The 18,920-nt window shown below is 47.5% G+C and overlaps 1 protein-coding gene across 1 annotated transcript; it reads left to right on the top strand.

Moving 5' to 3' along the window:
* The first annotated feature begins 1,793 nt into the window (after positions 1 to 1,793).
* Positions 1,794 to 16,647, top strand: gtf2h2 (general transcription factor IIH, polypeptide 2). Its single transcript, XM_079251492.1, has 15 exons — positions 1,794 to 1,841; positions 2,658 to 2,777; positions 2,849 to 2,926; positions 2,993 to 3,029; positions 3,100 to 3,186; positions 3,253 to 3,303; positions 3,994 to 4,048; positions 5,143 to 5,248; positions 5,324 to 5,414; positions 5,487 to 5,682; positions 5,755 to 5,818; positions 5,894 to 5,997; positions 15,045 to 15,147; positions 15,224 to 15,263; positions 16,320 to 16,647. Exons 2-15 carry the CDS (start codon positions 2,722 to 2,724, stop codon positions 16,428 to 16,430), a joined length of 1,179 nt encoding a protein of 392 aa, XP_079107618.1. The 5' UTR covers positions 1,794 to 1,841; positions 2,658 to 2,721; the 3' UTR covers positions 16,431 to 16,647.
* The last annotated feature ends 2,273 nt before the right edge of the window (positions 16,648 to 18,920 follow it).

Below are 18,920 nucleotides of genomic sequence, written 5' to 3'. Positions count from 1 at the left end.
TTTTTCTGTGATTTTAATAAAGTTTTTATTTTTTTCTGCTTCCTGTAAATAGTTTGTTTTTGGTCTTTAAAACCTCCGACTGTCTGAGTTCTGGAACAATCAGGAAATTATTTATCTTTTACCTGCGAAGCTCTTATTGTAGTAATAAATTTCACAATAAAGTATTGATCCACAAAAAAATAAATAAAAGCTGATTTATTGTAAATTTCATGTCATAAAATATAACAAGAATCCTGTTATTCATGTACCTTTTTAATTTTTAACATTTCTACCTGTTGCATGTTGGTAGCATGCTGTATCGATGAGCCGTAAAGTCAGTTAAAAACAGTAATAATGTAAACCTGAATGTAAATTTTTACAATAAAAACTGTAATCATTCAATCTCATCTATGCACCATAATGAAACACTTTTAACTTTGGAATTAAAGCACACACACACACACACACACTTAGCCATGCTTAGTGTTTGTCCTACAATAGTGTATTTCGTATAAATGTTTTTATATAATTGTGTTATTCTGCAAAATTGAACAACAGAAACTTTGTGGTCTCGCTTAATTTATCCTGCATTATTGATGGTATTTGTAGTTGGAGCTTTTTTTCTTCCTGTATTTATCAACCATGATGAAAATGTTTGTTCTGGTGGAACTCACCACGTGATGCGGATTATTTTTGTTGCATTTTTTGATATTTCTACGATTTTAAATAAAGTTTCAAGGAACAAAAGCAACCACAGAGATCAAGTTTCATTCTGGAATCCTGAAGTTCCGGCAGAACGGAGACCACGCTGGATCATTCATAGACATATGTACACAGATGCCGCAGAGCATCACGCCGTCTTGGATAGGTCTCCATGCGCCTCCATTTATTTATAAGGTGGGGGTCCAACCACAACAATAACTTCACGAATTTTTACTCAGTTTGTTAAAAAGAGCAGAGGTATTGTTATGATACAGATCACTGTCACACATTTCAAATAAAACGACATGCTTTTATGCTAAAATATTTTTTATGCTATTTAACAAAGACATAAGGTAGCTACTATATAAATGAATTTGATACTAACATGTTTGATTGTTTATTGATGCATTTGGATTAATATATTTTTATCTGGTCAAATAAATTATTTAACCTTGTGAAATGTAATTACACACGATCTGCTTCCAATATTTCGCCGGTTACTGGAACCGTATGCTGAACAAAATAGGGGAATAGTTGCTGCTTTCTCTTGACTACGGTTGACTCTTTCTTTTATATTTATTAATTTGTCATTATAGAGATACAGCTGTATGAAGTCTGAAAATATATTATTGTATAGTATTGTATCAAAATTGTGCAATTCAGAAGTTACCCATAAAAACACTCGGAGAGTGTAAACCTCCACCAAGGCCTTTAAAAAAGTTGCTGGATGCAAACGGTGATCCAGATCACCACCAGAATTAAATCAGTTTTCCACAGAAAACAGTTATGTGGGGACACTACGTTGATTCTGCAGCAAGACTCGAAAGCAGAGACCCATGCAATATGGCGGCAACGCTGGTTCACCCTCCAGCACTTAATGATGCGTCTATGTATAAATTATGTCTATGATGGCATATATAATAATTTGCCGTTCGGCAACAAATTTATTCGAAATTGCTTAACAACTCGGTATTACGACACCTCAACACCTGTTAAATGTATCGACGAACAAAACATGCCGAATGTATTTACATTTTCTATGTTCAATTTAAAAAAAAAAAAAAAAAACATCCCGGAAGAAATTTTCTGTTGCACCACCTGGCTTCCTGTTGGTAGCATAGTTAGCACCGTTAGCTGTGTAAGGAGAAAGAAGCGGACCGGTTCGTGTTACAATAACTTTGTATTTGTCCTTTAGATTGATTTAGTAAAGAAAAAACTTCTGTCACGCTTATGAAAAAATATTTTATCTTCTGTATCAAAACAAACTCCTAAAAACGATCTTTGGTGTAAAATTATGTTTAAGCACACTAAATATTTCATTCAGACGAAGTGAATATTTAATGTTTTCTGGTTTTATTTTCACTATTCATTTCTGGAAATGAGGTATTTAATGCGGAACTTTAGCTTAATAAAACCCAGGAATTATTTATATCTGATGTAAACAGTTTACGACATAAATGAGGATAAAAAATAAAAATGTTTCTAAATTAAACTAGCAGCTAGCTGCTCTATGCTAGCTTCTGCATCCACGTGTCTGATTTAACTTCTCTCTAAATGTAAAATTATTCTCCGTAAACTGAATCATTTTAGCTGGATTTTCATGCATTATGACAAACCTACAAAACATTAGTGTTTTATTTATTTACTTTGGATTTATAACCTTGCTAATGTGCCTGCTGCACCTGCAGGTTGGGAATTATTAAAGTTACAATCTGCCTGTTTAATAATATAATTACCAGTAAAACTGACTTTAGAAAGGCATTAAAGTTACAATCTGCCTGTTTAATAATATAATTGCCAGTAAAACTGACTTTAGAAAGGCATTAAAGTTACAATCTGCCTGTTTAATAATATAATTACCAGTAAAACTGACTTTAGAAAGGCATCATGTCAAACAGACACTTTATCATCAGTCATCTATGGACATGTTGGTTTACAACCTTGCTCCTTCTTGTGTTTCTGCCCTGAATCTTTAGGTGTGTGTTGAGGTAAAGCCTGACCGTGTCCTGGGCTCTCCAACAGGAGGTGTGGACGCCCATCATGGACGAGGAGCCGGAGAGAGCCAAGCGCTGGGAGGGAGGCTACGAGAGGACATGGTGAGGCTGTTCCGCTGTGAAGAGGCGGAGTCTGAGGCGTGCATGTGATGCGACTTGTGGTTTTCCTGCAGGGAGGTGCTGAAGGAGGATGAATCCGGCTCGCTGAAAGCCACCGTGGAGGAGATCCGGTACCAGTCCAAGAGGAAAAGGTGACTGAAGAGAAACGGGTTTCTGTGAATATGAAGCAGATGTGTCATCCTGGTGTTGTTTCGCAGGGTGACGGACCGCCATGGACAAGTCCGGCTCGGCATGGTGAGTGAGCTCTCATAGAGACCTGAAGCTTCGCTCAGAGCGTCGGGAAAACCCATTTCCTGTGCTGCAGATGCGCCACCTCTACGTGGTGATCGACGGCTCGCGCAGCATGGAGGACCAGGACCTGAAACCAAACCGTCTCACCTCCACTCTGAAGGTAAACGCCTCAGCAAACACACACGCCTTCCCCTGGACTCGTGCTGACCGTCTCTCTCCTCCTCAGCTCATGGAAACGTTTGTGGACGAGTATTTTGACCAGAATCCCATCAGCCAGGTAGGAACTCCAGCTCCAGACTCACAAACTCACCCTGAGTCTCACCGCTCGCTTGTTTTCACTCACCAAACCCTAAAACATCATGTAACACGTTTCCAGTCACGATTTTCTGCTTTTAAAGCCGGTTTAACAGATAAAACCACGTTTCCAGCCAACCAGCCACCCATCTGCTGGACTGACCTGAACTGGTTGCACTGGTGCGTCTCCAGTTCCCGTCGTCTCTCTCTGCGTCCATGTGGGGAAGATTCCCACATGTTCCTTCTTCTGCGGCTTGTTATGTTCCATCAGTAGCAGATACTAAGGCACCCAGGCGAGCAGTGCACATCTTCTGTGATGCTTCTGGAAGATGGGGCGGTTGCGTATCTCCACACCCACTCTATCACCGTCCGCATGGCGGGAACCAGCGGGTCCTGAAAACACACGCTGCTCGGTTATTTACACACATTTCCTCTTCGTCGGCTCCGAGACAAGACGCCGCGCGGCTACAGGGGAGCGTGAACGTGATGTGTGAATGTTTCTATGGAAACGGGGCTTCTGGTAAACATGGCTGCAGATAATTTTCCTGAAATGAAACAAAAATATAAACATTGTTTTTATTTTTAGTCTAAAACTTCGCCGTTGGTTCGGCTTCGCTTCGCCCGTACACCTGCACACACTTCCTGTCGGGAATAACGTCGCGTTTTATTCCAGGTGGGAATTATCATCACCAAGAACAAGAGAGCTGAGAAGCTGACCGACCTCGCAGGTGAGTCCTCCTCCAGTATCTGTCCCAGTAGAACCAGTATCTGTCCCAGTAGAACCAGTATCTGTCCCAGTAGAACCAGTATCTGTCCAGACTTCCCTCTTGATCCGGCTTGGTGGCCTCAGGATTGGGTCCCTGCTTTTTGCGGATGACGTGGTCCTGTTGGCTTCATCTGGTCGTGATCTCCAGCTCTCACTTGAGCGATTCGCTGCCGAGTGTGAAGCGGCCGGGATGAGAATCAGCACCTCAAAATCTGAGACCATGGTCCTCAGCCGGAATAGGGTGGATTGTCCTCTCCGGGTCGGGAGTCAGGTCCTGCCTCAAGTGGAGGAGTTTAAATATCTCGGGGTCTTGTTCACGAGTGAGGGAAGGATGGAGCGTGAGATCGACAGACGGATCGGTGCGGCGTCTGCAGTAATGCGGACTCTGCGCCGGTCTGTCGTGGTGAAGAAGGAGCTGAGCCAGAAGGCGAAGCTCTCAATTTACCAGTCGATCTACGTTCCTACCCTCACCTATGGTCATGAGCTGTGGGTCGTGACCGAAAGAAGGAGATCTCGTATACAGGCGGCTGAAATGAGTTTCCTCCGCAGGGTGGCCGGGCTCTCCCTTAGAGATAGGGTGAGGAGCTCGGTCATCCGGGAGGAGATCAGAGTAGAGCCGCTGCTCCTCCGCATCGAGAGGAACCAGTTGAGGTGGCTCGGGCATCTGGTCAGGATGCCTCCTGGACCTCCCTGGTGAGGTGTTCCAGGCACGTCCCTCTGGGAGGAGACCCCGGGGAAGACCCAGGACACGCTGGAGGGATTATATCTCTCGGCTGGCCTGGGAACGCCTCGGGATCCCCCCCGCAGAGTTGGCAAATGTGGCTGGGGAGAGGGAAGTCTGGGCTTCCCTGCTTAGGCTGCTGCCCCCGCGACCCGACCCCGGATAAGCAGTAGAAGATGGATGGTATTATTAAACAGAAAAAAAAAACTTTATGGAAATGGTCTCAAACGCTGTGTGTGTGTTGAGGAGGGCGGAAACTTTGACGCCTGAGCTCGGGGTGGACGTGTCCGTCCTCCGTCGTGCAGCTGCTGACATCGTTTCTCTGGAACTTGCAGGAAATCCCAAGAAGCACGTGGCTGCTCTGCAGAAGGCGATGGGCGTGGCCTGTGTTGGCGAGCCGTCCCTCTACAACGCTCTGAGTCTGGCTCTGCAAACCCTCCGGTAGGCCTGATCCAGGTCTCGCAGCTCCGCCCCCCGTCTGCTGCTGTAAACAAAGCCTTTCCGTCCCGTCTGCAGACACATGCCCGCACACGCCAGCAGAGAGATCCTTGTCATCCTCAGCAGTCTGACCACATGCGACCCCGCCAACATCTACGAGCTCATCAAGGTGACCCGAACGCCTTCAAACCGCCGCGTCTCAGAAACATCCGCAGAGCGTTGACACTGTGTCCTCTGTCAGACCCTAAAGTCGCTGAAGGTGCGGGTGTCGGTCATCGGGCTGTCGGCGGAGGTCCGGGTGTGCACGGTGCTGACCAGGGAGACGGGCGGCTCGTACCACGTCATCCTGGACGAGAGTCACTTCAGGGAGCTGTTGATGCTGCATGTCCGCCCGCCGCCGGCCAGCACCACGTCGGAGTGCTCTCTGATCCGGATGGGTGAGTAGGAATCCCCGTCCTCAATCCGCCGCCCTGATCCAGGTGGAAATCGGGACTCTGGATGTTTTCCAGGTTTTCCTCAACACGCTGTTTCCTCTGCGAGCGACCAGGACGCCAGGCCGTCCTTCAGCATGGCGTAAGTACGGAGCGGCGCCGTGACCGGCCGGCGTGGTGAGCCGACTGACCGTTAACCCTGCTGTTTGTGTCTCAGTCATCTGGACAGCGGCGGGGGTCCAGGTCTGTCCCTGGGGGGCTACTTCTGTCCGCAGTGTCGCGCTAAGTACACGGAGCTTCCTGTGGAGTGTAAAGTCTGCGGTAGGTCAAGTAGTAAAACACACCTGGCGGGGACGTGGTCCCAGTATGACCAGTATCTGTCCCAGTATGACCAGTATCTGTCCCAGTATGACCAGTATCTGTCCCAGTATGACCAGTATCTGTCCCCGCACAACCAGTATCTGTCCCAGTATGACCAGTATCTGTACCAGTACGACCAGTATCTGTCCCCGTACAACCAGTATCAGTCCCAGTATAACCAGTATATGTCCCCGCACAACCAGTATCTGTCCCAGTATGACCAGTATCTGTACCAGTACGACCAGTATCTGTCCCCGTACAACCAGTATCAGTCCCAGTATAACCAGTATATGTCCCCGCACAACCAGTATCTGTCCCAGTATGACCAGTATATGTCCCCGCACAACCAGTATCTGTCCCAGTATGACCAGCATCTGTCCCAGTATGACCAGTATATGTCCCAGTATGACCAGTATATGTCCCAGTGCGACCAGTATCTGTCCCAGTACGACCAGTATCTGTCCCCGTACGACCAGTATCCGTCCCAGTACGACCGGTATGTCCCAGTGCGACCGGTATGTCCCAGTGCGACCAGTATCTGTCCCAGTACGACCAGTATCTCCCCCGGTACGACCAGTATCTGTCCCAGTATGACCAGTATCTGTCCCAGTATGACCAGTATCTGTCCCAGTACAACCAGGATCAGTCCCAGTATGACCAGTATATGTCCCAGTATGACCAGTATCTGTCCCAGTATGACCAGTATGTGTCCCAGTACGACCAGTATCTGTCCCAGTATGACCAGTATCTGTCCCAGTATGACCATTATATGTCCCAGTATGACCAGTATCTGTCCCAGTATGACCAGTATATGTCCCAGTGCGACCAGTATCTGTCCCAGTATGACCAGTATCTGTCCCAGTATGACCAGTATTGGTCCCAGTATGACCAGTATCGGTCCCAGTACGACCAGTATCTGTCCCAGTACGACCAGTATCTGTCCCAGTACGACCAGTATCTCACCCGGTACGACCAGTATCTGTCCCAGTACAACCAGTATCTGTCCCAGTACAACCAGTATCAGTCCCAGTATGACTAGTATCTGTCCCCGTACGACCATTATCCGTCCCCGTACGACCATTATCCGTCCCCGTACAACCAGTATCTGTCCCCGTACAACCAGTATCTGTCCCAGTACAACCAGTATCAGTCCCAGTATGACCAGTATCTGTCCCCGTACCACCAGTATCTGTCCCCGTACGACCATTATCCGTCCCCGTACAACCAGTATCTGTCCCCGTACCACCAGTATCTGTCCCAGTACGACCAGTATGTCCCAGTGCGACCAGTATCTGTCCCAGTATGACCAGTATCTCCCCCGGTACGACCAGTATCTGTCCCAGTACAACCAGTATCTGTCCCAGTACGACCAGTATCTCCCCCAGTACAACCAGTATCAGTCCCAGTATGACCAGTATCTGTCCCCGTACGACCAGTATCCGTCCCCGTACCACCAGTATCTGTCCCAGTACCACCAGTATCTGTCCCAGTACAACCAGTATCAGTCCCAGTATGAGCAGTATCTGTCCCCGTACAACCAGTATCTGTCCCAGTACGACCAGTATGTCCCAGTGCGAACAGTATCTGTCCCAGTACCACCAGTATCTGTCCCAGTACAACCAGTATCAGTCCCAGTATGAGCAGTATCTGTCCCCGTACAACCAGTATCTGTCCCAGTATGACCAGTATGTCCCAGTGCGACCAGTATCTGTCCCAGTACAACCAGTATCTATCCCAGTATGACCAGTATCTTTCCCAGTACAAACAGAATCTGTCCCAGTATGACCAGTATGTCCCAGTGCGACCAGTATCTGTCCCAGTACAACCAGTATCTATCCCAGTATGACCAGTATCTTTCCCAGTACAAACAGAATCTGTCCCAGTATGACCAGTATGTCCCAGTACAACCAGTATCTATCCCAGTATGACCAGTATCTTTCCCAGTACAAACAGAATCTGTCCCAGTATGACCAGTATGTCCCAGTACAACCAGTATCTGTCCCAGTACAACCAGTATCTATCCCAGTATGACCAGTATATGTCCCAGTACAACCAGTATCTGTCCCCGCACAACCAGTATCTGTCCCAGTATGACCAGTATCTGTCCCAGTATGACCAGTATCTGTCCCAGTACAACCAGTATCCGTCCCCGTACAACCAGTATCTGTCCCAGTACAACCAGTATCTATCCCAGTATGACCAGTATCTTTCCCAGTACAAACAGAATCTGTCCCAGTATGACCAGTATGTCCCAGTGCGACCAGTATCTGTCCCAGTACAACCAGTATCAGTCCCCGTACCACCAGTATCTGTCCCAGTACGACCAGTATGTCCCAGTGCGACCAGTATCTGTCCCAGTACGACCAGTATCTCCCCCGGTACGACCAGTATCTGTCCCAGTACAACCAGTATCTGTCCCAGTACGACCAGTATCTCCCCCAGTACAACCAGTATCAGTCCCCGTACGACCAGTATCCGTCCCCGTACCACCAGTATCCGTCCCCGTACCACCAGTATCTGTCCCCGTACCACCAGTATCTGTCCCAGTATGACCAGTATGTCCCAGTGCGACCAGTATCTGTCCCAGTACGACCAGTATGTCCCAGTGCGAACAGTATCTGTCCCAGTATGACCAGTATGTCCCAGTGCGACCAGTATCTGTCCCAGTACAACCAGTATCTATCCCAGTATGACCAGTATCTTTCCCAGTACAAACAGAATCTGTCCCAGTATGACCAGTATGTCCCAGTGCGACCAGTATCTGTCCCAGTACAACCAGTATCTATCCCAGTATGACCAGTATATGTCCCCGCACAACCAGTATCAGTCCCCGTACCACCAGTATCTGTCCCAGTACGACCAGTATGTCCCAGTGCGACCAGTATCTGTCCCAGTACGACCAGTATCTCCCCCGGTACGACCAGTATCTGTCCCAGTACAACCAGTATCTGTCCCAGTACGACCAGTATCTCCCCCAGTACAACCAGTATCAGTCCCCGTACGACCAGTATCCGTCCCCGTACCACCAGTATCCGTCCCCGTACCACCAGTATCTGTCCCCGTACCACCAGTATCTGTCCCAGTATGACCAGTATGTCCCAGTGCGACCAGTATCTGTCCCAGTACGACCAGTATGTCCCAGTGCGAACAGTATCTGTCCCAGTATGACCAGTATGTCCCAGTGCGACCAGTATCTGTCCCAGTACAACCAGTATCTATCCCAGTATGACCAGTATCTTTCCCAGTACAAACAGAATCTGTCCCAGTATGACCAGTATGTCCCAGTGCGACCAGTATCTGTCCCAGTACAACCAGTATCTATCCCAGTATGACCAGTATATGTCCCCGCACAACCAGTATCTGTCCCAGTATGACCAGTATCTGTCCCAGTATGACCAGTATCTTTCCCAGTACAAACAGAATCTGTCCCAGTATGACCAGTATGTCCCAGTGCGACCAGTATCTGTCCCAGTACAACCAGTATCTATCCCAGTATGACCAGTATCTTTCCCAGTACAAACAGAATCTGTCCCAGTATGACCAGTATGTCCCAGTACGACCAGTATCTGTCCCAGTACAACCAGTATCTATCCCAGTATGACCAGTATATGTTCCAGTACAACCAGTATCCGTCCCCGTACAACCAGTATCTGTCCCCGCACAACCAGTATCTGTCCCAGTATGACCAGTATCTGTCCCAGTACAACCAGTATCCGTCCCCGTACAACCAGTATCTGTCCCAGTACAACCAGTATCTATCCCAGTATGACCAGTATCTTTCCCAGTACAAACAGAATCTGTCCCAGTATGACCAGTATGTCCCAGTGCGACCAGTATCTGTCCCAGTATGACCAGTATCTGTCCCAGTACAACCAGTTCTCGTCCCCGTACAACCAGTATCTGTCCCAGTACAACCAGTATCCGTCCCCGTACAACCAGTATCTGTCCCAGTATGACCAGTATCTGTCCCAGTACAACCAGTTCTCGTCCCCGTACAACCAGTATCTGTCCCAGTACAACCAGTATCCGTCCCCGTACAACCAGTATCTGTCCCAGTATGACCAGTATCTGTCCCAGTACAACCAGTATCTGTCCCAGTATGACCAGTATCGGTCCCAGTATGACCAGTATCTGTCCCAGTACAACCAGTATCCGTCCCCGTACAACCAGTATCCGTCCCCGTACAACCAGTATCTGTCCCAGTACAACCAGTATCTATCCCAGTATGACCAGTATATGTCCCAGTACAATCAGTATCTGTCCCCGCACAACCAGTATCTGTCCCAGTATGACCAGTATCTGTCCCAGTATGACCAGTATCTGTCCCAGTACAACCAGTATCCGTCCCCGTACAACCAGTATCTGTCCCAGTACAACCAGTATCTATCCCAGTATGACCAGTATCTTTCCCAGTACAAACAGAATCTGTCCCAGTATGACCAGTATGTCCCAGTGCGACCAGTATCTGTCCCAGTACAACCAGTATCAGTCCCCGTACCACCAGTATCTGTCCCAGTACGACCAGTATGTCCCAGTGCGACCAGTATCTGTCCCAGTACAACCAGTATCTGTCCCAGTACGACCAGTATCTCCCCCAGTACAACCAGTATCAGTCCCCGTACGACCAGTATCCGTCCCCGTACCACCAGTATCCGTCCCCGTACCACCAGTATCTGTCCCCGTACCACCAGTATCTGTCCCAGTATGACCAGTATGTCCCAGTGCGACCAGTATCTGTCCCAGTACGACCAGTATGTCCCAGTGCGAACAGTATCTGTCCCAGTATGACCAGTATGTCCCAGTGCGACCAGTATCTGTCCCAGTACAACCAGTATCTATCCCAGTATGACCAGTATCTTTCCCAGTACAAACAGAATCTGTCCCAGTATGACCAGTATGTCCCAGTGCGACCAGTATCTGTCCCAGTACAACCAGTATCTATCCCAGTACAACCAGTATCTATCCCAGTATGACCAGTATATGTCCCCGCACAACCAGTATCTGTCCCAGTATGACCAGTATCTGTCCCAGTATGACCAGTATCTTTCCCAGTACAAACAGAATCTGTCCCAGTATGACCAGTATGTCCCAGTGCGACCAGTATCTGTCCCAGTACAACCAGTATCTATCCCAGTATGACCAGTATCTTTCCCAGTACAAACAGAATCTGTCCCAGTATGACCAGTATGTCCCAGTACGACCAGTATCTGTCCCAGTACAACCAGTATCTATCCCAGTATGACCAGTATATGTTCCAGTACAACCAGTATCCGTCCCCGTACAACCAGTATCTGTCCCCGCACAACCAGTATCTGTCCCAGTATGACCAGTATCTGTCCCAGTACAACCAGTATCCGTCCCCGTACAACCAGTATCTGTCCCAGTACAACCAGTATCTATCCCAGTATGACCAGTATCTTTCCCAGTACAAACAGAATCTGTCCCAGTATGACCAGTATGTCACAGTGCGACCAGTATCTGTCCCAGTACAACCAGAATCTGTCCCAGTATGACCAGTATCTGTCCCAGTACAACCAGTATCCGTCCCCGTACAACCAGTATCTGTCCCAGTACAACCAGTATCTGTCCCAGTATGACCAGTATCTGTCCCAGTACAACCAGTATCCGTCCCCGTACAACCAGTATCTGTCCCAGTACAACCAGTATCTGTCCCAGTATGACCAGTATGTCCCAGTGCGACCAGTATCTGTCCCAGTATGACCAGTATCTTTCCCAGTACAAACAGAATCTGTCCCAGTATGACCAGTATGTCCCAGTGCGACCAGTATCTGTCCCAGTATGACCAGTATCTGTCCCAGTACAACCAGTATCCGTCCCCGTACAACCAGTATCTGTCCCAGTATGACCAGTATCTGTCCCAGTACAACCAGTTCTCGTCCCCGTACAACCAGTATCTGTCCCAGTACAACCAGTATCCGTCCCCGTACAACCAGTATCTGTCCCAGTATGACCAGTATCTGTCCCAGTACAACCAGTATCTGTCCCAGTATGACCAGTATCGGTCCCAGTATGACCAGTATCGGTCCCAGTATGACCAGTATCTGTCCCAGTACAACCAGTATCCGTCCCCGTACAACCAGTATCCGTCCCCGTACAACCAGTATCTGTCCCAGTACAACCAGTATCTATCCCAGTATGACCAGTATATGTCCCAGTACAATCAGTATCTGTCCCCGCACAACCAGTATCTGTCCCAGTATGACCAGTATCTGTCCCAGTATGACCAGTATCTGTCCCAGTACAACCAGTATCCGTCCCCGTACAACCAGTATCTGTCCCAGTACAACCAGTATCTATCCCAGTATGACCAGTATCTTTCCCAGTACAAACAGAATCTGTCCCAGTATGACCAGTATGTCCCAGTGCGACCAGTATCTGTCCCAGTACAACCAGTATCAGTCCCCGTACCACCAGTATCTGTCCCAGTACGACCAGTATGTCCCAGTGCGACCAGTATCTGTCCCAGTACAACCAGTATCTGTCCCAGTACGACCAGTATCTCCCCCAGTACAACCAGTATCAGTCCCCGTACGACCAGTATCCGTCCCCGTACCACCAGTATCCGTCCCCGTACCACCAGTATCTGTCCCCGTACCACCAGTATCTGTCCCAGTATGACCAGTATGTCCCAGTGCGACCAGTATCTGTCCCAGTACGACCAGTATGTCCCAGTGCGAACAGTATCTGTCCCAGTATGACCAGTATGTCCCAGTGCGACCAGTATCTGTCCCAGTACAACCAGTATCTATCCCAGTATGACCAGTATCTTTCCCAGTACAAACAGAATCTGTCCCAGTATGACCAGTATGTCCCAGTGCGACCAGTATCTGTCCCAGTACAACCAGTATCTATCCCAGTACAACCAGTATCTATCCCAGTATGACCAGTATATGTCCCCGCACAACCAGTATCTGTCCCAGTATGACCAGTATCTGTCCCAGTATGACCAGTATCTTTCCCAGTACAAACAGAATCTGTCCCAGTATGACCAGTATGTCCCAGTGCGACCAGTATCTGTCCCAGTACAACCAGTATCTATCCCAGTATGACCAGTATCTTTCCCAGTACAAACAGAATCTGTCCCAGTATGACCAGTATGTCCCAGTACGACCAGTATCTGTCCCAGTACAACCAGTATCTATCCCAGTATGACCAGTATATGTTCCAGTACAACCAGTATCCGTCCCCGTACAACCAGTATCTGTCCCCGCACAACCAGTATCTGTCCCAGTATGACCAGTATCTGTCCCAGTACAACCAGTATCCGTCCCCGTACAACCAGTATCTGTCCCAGTACAACCAGTATCTATCCCAGTATGACCAGTATCTTTCCCAGTACAAACAGAATCTGTCCCAGTATGACCAGTATGTCACAGTGCGACCAGTATCTGTCCCAGTACAACCAGAATCTGTCCCAGTATGACCAGTATCTGTCCCAGTACAACCAGTATCCGTCCCCGTACAACCAGTATCTGTCCCAGTACAACCAGTATCTGTCCCAGTATGACCAGTATCTGTCCCAGTACAACCAGTATCCGTCCCCGTACAACCAGTATCTGTCCCAGTACAACCAGTATCTGTCCCAGTATGACCAGTATGTCCCAGTGCGACCAGTATCTGTCCCAGTATGACCAGTATCTTTCCCAGTACAAACAGAATCTGTCCCAGTATGACCAGTATGTCCCAGTGCGACCAGTATCTGTCCCAGTATGACCAGTATCTGTCCCAGTACAACCAGTATCCGTCCCCGTACAACCAGTATCTGTCCCAGTATGACCAGTATCTGTCCCAGTACAACCAGTTCTCGTCCCCGTACAACCAGTATCTGTCCCAGTACAACCAGTATCCGTCCCCGTACAACCAGTATCTGTCCCAGTATGACCAGTATCTGTCCCAGTACAACCAGTATCTGTCCCAGTATGACCAGTATCGGTCCCAGTATGACCAGTATCTGTCCCAGTACAACCAGTATCCGTCCCCGTACAACCAGTATCTGTCCCCGTACAACCAGTATCTGTCCCAGTATGACCAGTATCTGTCCCAGTACAACCAGTATCTGTCCCAGTACAACCAGAATCTGTCCCAGTATGACCAGTATCTGTCCCAGTACAACCAGTATCCGTCCCCGTACAACCAGTATCTGTCCCAGTACAACCAGTATCTGTCCCAGTATGACCAGTATCTGTCCCAGTACAACCAGTATCCGTCCTCGTACAACCAGTATCTGTCCCAGTACAACCAGTATCTGTCCCAGTATGACCAGTATGTCCCAGTGCGACCAGTATCTGTCCCAGTATGACCAGTATCTTTCCCAGTACAAACAGAATCTTTCCCAGTATGACCAGTATGTCCCAGTGCGACCAGTATCTGTCCCAGTATGACCAGTATCTGTCCCAGTACAACCAGTTCTCGTCCCCGTACAACCAGTATCTGTCCCAGTACAACCAGTATCCGTCCCCGTACAACCAGTATCTGTCCCAGTATGACCAGTATCTGTCCCAGTACAACCAGTTCTCGTCCCCGTACAACCAGTATCCGTCCCCGTACAACCAGTATCTGTCCCAGTATGACCAGTATCTGTCCCAGTACAACCAGTATCCGTCCCCGTACAACCAGTATCTGTCCCAGTATGACCAGTATCTGTCCCAGTACAACCAGTTCTCGTCCCCGTACAACCAGTATCTGTCCCAGTACAACCAGTATCCGTCCCCGTACAACCAGTATCTGTCCCAGTATGACCAGTATCTGTCCCAGTACAACCAGTATCTGTCCCAGTATGACCAGTATCGGTCCCAGTATGACCAGTATCTGTCCCAGTACAACCAGTATCCGTCCCCGTACAACCAGTATCCGTCCCCGTACAACCAGTATCTGTCCCAGTATGACCAGTATCTGTCCCAGTACAACCAGTATCTGTCCCAGTACAACCAGTATCTGTCCCAGTATGACCAGTATCGGTCCTGTCTAAACCTGCATGTGTCTCTCAGGCTTGACTCTGGTGTCGGCCCCCCATCTGGCCAGATCCTTCCACCACCTCTTCCCGCTCCAGGCCTTCGCAGAGGGTCCGGTGGAGGAAGTCGCAGGAGACAGGTGGTCCTGATGATGTCACACATTAAGCCGTCCAGGTGTCCTGGACCGGTTCTGACCGGTTCTGCTCTGCTTTCAGGTTCTGTCAGGCCTGTCAAGGAGAGCTGAAGGATAAAAGTGTGAGTAGACCACCTGGGGGTCTTTGCGTCTCCTCCTCCGACGTCTCTACGCCAACCAGATTCATCAGTCAGAGCGCGCTGAACAACGCCGTAGCAACTGTATCATAGCAACCGTATCATAACAACCGTATCATAGCAACCGTCATGACTGAAGCAGTTTAGAAGTGAAAGAGTTCGGAGTTGGAAGCAGTTTCCAACACTTTCCAGGTTTTCCAGAAGCTTCCGTTTCTTCTGCTGCACCGTCCTCTTCACACCTGATACCTGCCCGCCGCATGTCCAGTTACCATGGCAATGGCCAACTGATACAATCGTTTGCTAAAAATGTTTTTTTTTTTTTTTAAATGTTTGTTTCAGGATGAAAATGTTGATTTTTTTGTGTTTAAATGTTTCGTTTTCCCACAATGCTCTGCTCTGTGGACCGGTAGGGTTCAGTAGGGTCCACTAGGGTCTGGTAGTGTGTGGTGGGGTCCGGTAGTGTCTGGTAGGGTTCGCTAGGGTTCGCTAGGGTCTGGTGGGGTCTGGTAGGGTCCGCTAGGGTCTGGTAGTGTGTGGTGGGGTCCGGTAGTGTCTTGTGGGGTCCGCTAGGGTCTGCTAGGGTCTGGTAGTGTCTGTTGGGGTCTGGTAGGGTCTGGTAGGGTCTGCTAGGGTCTGGTGGGGTCTGCGAGGGTCAGCTAGGGTCTGGTAGTGTCTGGTGGGGTCCGCTAGGGTCTGCTAGGGTCTGGTGGGGTCTGGTATGGTTCGCTAGGGTCTGGTGGGGTCTGGTAGGGTCTGGTAGGGTCCGTTAGGGTCTGGTAGGGTCTGGTAGTGTCTGTTGGGGTCTGGTAGGGTCTGTTGGGGTCTGGTAGTGTCTGGTGGGGTCTGGTAGGGTCCGCTAGGGTCTGCTAGGGTCTGGTGGGATCCGCTAGGGTCTGGTGGGGTCCGCTAGGGTCTGCTAGGGTCTGGTGGGGTCTGGTAGGGTCCGCTAGGGTCTGGTAGGGTCTGGTAGGGTTCGCTAGGGTCTGGTGGGGTCTGGTAGGGTCCGACTCACGAGTCCCGTCTCTGTCCTCGTGTCCCCAGGTGTTCACCTGTCCCTCCTGCCACAGTGTCTTCTGTGTGGACTGTGATCTGTTCATCCACGATTCGCTGCACTGCTGCCCCTGCTGCATCCACAGTCGCAGCGTCTCCTGAGGCCGGGACGGAGACCAGGACCTGGGACTGGAACCGGGATGAAGACCAGGGCTCAGGGCCTGAGATCCGGAGACCGGGACCTGGGATGGAAACTGCTACCTGGGACCCAGGACGGAGACCGGGACCCAGGTCCTTGGATCCGGTCTGCGGTACTGAAGACGAGACCATCAGGGATCGTTCTGAGACCTGAAGCGGATCAGGACTGAAAGCGAAGAGCTTCCTGTTAATAAATCGTTGTTTTTGATGTTTTCACATAAAGTTGTTTCAAAGTAAAAAACTTTTCAACCGTTTTGTTTTGTTTAAATATAAACATGAGAAAGTTTTTATTAAAGTTTTTTACAGTACAAACTATGAAACTGCAGGGTAAAAATGGCCTTCGTGCTTTCCGTAGTGACGTCGGGCGGCGACGAGCGTGTGCACGGCCGTTACTCCTCCGTGTGGGAACTAACGTGTAGCAGCAGTCGGACCAGAAACAGCCGTTCATTCTAGACGTATATTACCACTATAAATATACTACAGTACACTACGAAATACTACATACAGTTTAATAAACAATCGTAAATAATGAGTCATCATCACGTTATCTGATGAGACAGTAATTAATTCTCAACAAACTGGACAGGCATGTTTTGTTTGTGCTTTATTCAGCGTATGGATATGATCTATTTATTAAAACTAGATATTTAATTCCGTCCATCATCTCACTGCAGATGGACAAACTTAATTCACAGCAAACTGGTTTTTTCAGGTCCGGTTCAGGTCTTAAACCTGCGACGGAACAGTTTTACGTCTTGTCCTGGACACTGTCGTGGTTTTAGGTGATTAAATCTGCAGGTGTGTGTGTTTACACTCATCGTCCCGTTAAAGCAGGAAAAACACAACAAGTGGAAACGGACCAAAGTAATAATGAATAAAAATGTAACGAAAAGCGTGACTTTTATTTTGAAGGGTGTTTCAGTAGAAACGTTAAAAACAAAAATAATAAACTAATATAGTTTGTATGTGAAGGAATATTTGCTGTTTTCTGCGCCTGTTGGCAGGTGTGTTGCTGCACAGCTCATCAGTTTGGTTGTTTTTATTCCTTTTTAACAAAATAAAGTTTATTTTTAGTGAATTAACCATTTAGCACATTTTTAATTTGTTGCTTTTTTTCAGTCTCCAGTTCTCTGATGTCAGTTTAGTATCTTTTTGGAAGGACATGAGGACAACTGTACACGCGACGCATTCATTATCATCTAAAAAGAAGACCTCAAGTTTCAAAACCTTTAGTTAAATGTCTGACTAAATTATTCAAAAGGAAGATAATATGTGGAATGCTTTCCCTAAATTCTTTTTTTTTTTTTATTTAGTTGGAAGACTGAATTTTTTGTTAAAGTGTGTTAAAGTGTGACTATAATCCTGATAAATTACCTGTAAAATCTGCCAGTTTTCACAAGCCAGCTCTGCTAGCATGGAAGTTACCGTACAAACATCATTTCTCACCTACAAACTATTACATTTGGAACAACAGGTGCATCTGAATAAAATATATCTGTATATAACAAAAACTGGATGAATAATTCTTGGTCTTACAACTTATGAAAGCTGATGGTAAACTGTTACTTTATGAAGAATTTACATCTAAATCTAATGTAATAGTTCCACCAAAGGAATATGATGATTTACTGCTTTACCAGAGGAACATTTTACAGCTACTGTAGGATCTAGATCTGAGCGTTAGATGACGGCTCCTGTAACTAATGTTTTTATTAGGAATGTAGATATTACCAAGGACAAATGTTGTAATAAATAAGAAATCTTATGGCAAATGTAACGGTTCCTGCTGTTTGGACATCTCTCTTTAATGATACTGACTGGATGAATGATACACTTTAAAATTAAAGAGGTTTCTTAGAAAATCATACACAAAGTTTATCAGCAAAAACGCTTTCAGAAGATTTCATATTGGGATGGATTATTCCTTTGCAGCCTGGATGTAGAAACTATTGATCGTCTATTTTATCACTGTTTGTTCACTAAATTGTTCTGGATTAATTTATTCAGAGGAAAACAGAACATTCCATACATCTTCAAATAAATGGAAAAGGACTTGACATTTGTTGTTATACTCCTGGGAAAGTTTGACATTAATAAAAGGAGATGGACTGATGGCAAGACAAGCTTCGGGATCTTTTTACAGGAACTTTTTCTCTTCAGCACCAAAATCCAAAGGCCTTTAAAACTACGTGCATTTTGGATAAATTCTTATTTCACTGATATAGTCTCACTGATCTGTCTGATGTATGTCTATGGGCGCATGCACAGGCGTAGATCTATGGTGTAGATAGATCCTGTAATTTCCATGTCTTCATTTTCTCTTTGTAAATCTTTTCATTTCATTCTTCACCACCTGACCTATCAGTTTATGTTCTGTTTTTATTGTTCTATTGTGGAATTAAAATAAGTAAACTAAAAAACTTGCACGTGACGTGTACACATACGTCGAACAGG

Source organism: Telmatherina bonti, assembly GCF_933228915.1.
Source record: "Telmatherina bonti genome assembly, chromosome: 13".
In the NCBI taxonomy this organism is placed as follows: domain Eukaryota; kingdom Metazoa; phylum Chordata; class Actinopteri; order Atheriniformes; family Telmatherinidae; genus Telmatherina; species Telmatherina bonti.
This window is presented reverse-complemented; position numbering and strand designations above follow the sequence as displayed.

Bases quoted from the DNA above. Each gene is read 5' to 3' on its own strand.
- gtf2h2 (XM_079251492.1), top strand. From the start codon at position 2,722: ATGGACGAGGAGCCGGAGAGAGCCAAGCGCTGGGAGGGAGGCTACGAG. The intron at 3,304-3,993 runs GTAGGAACTCCA...GTTTTATTCCAG, and splicing joins ACCAGAATCCCATCAGCCAG to GTGGGAATTATCATCACCAA. The intron at 4,049-5,142 runs GTGAGTCCTCCT...TGGAACTTGCAG, and splicing joins GAAGCTGACCGACCTCGCAG to GAAATCCCAAGAAGCACGTG.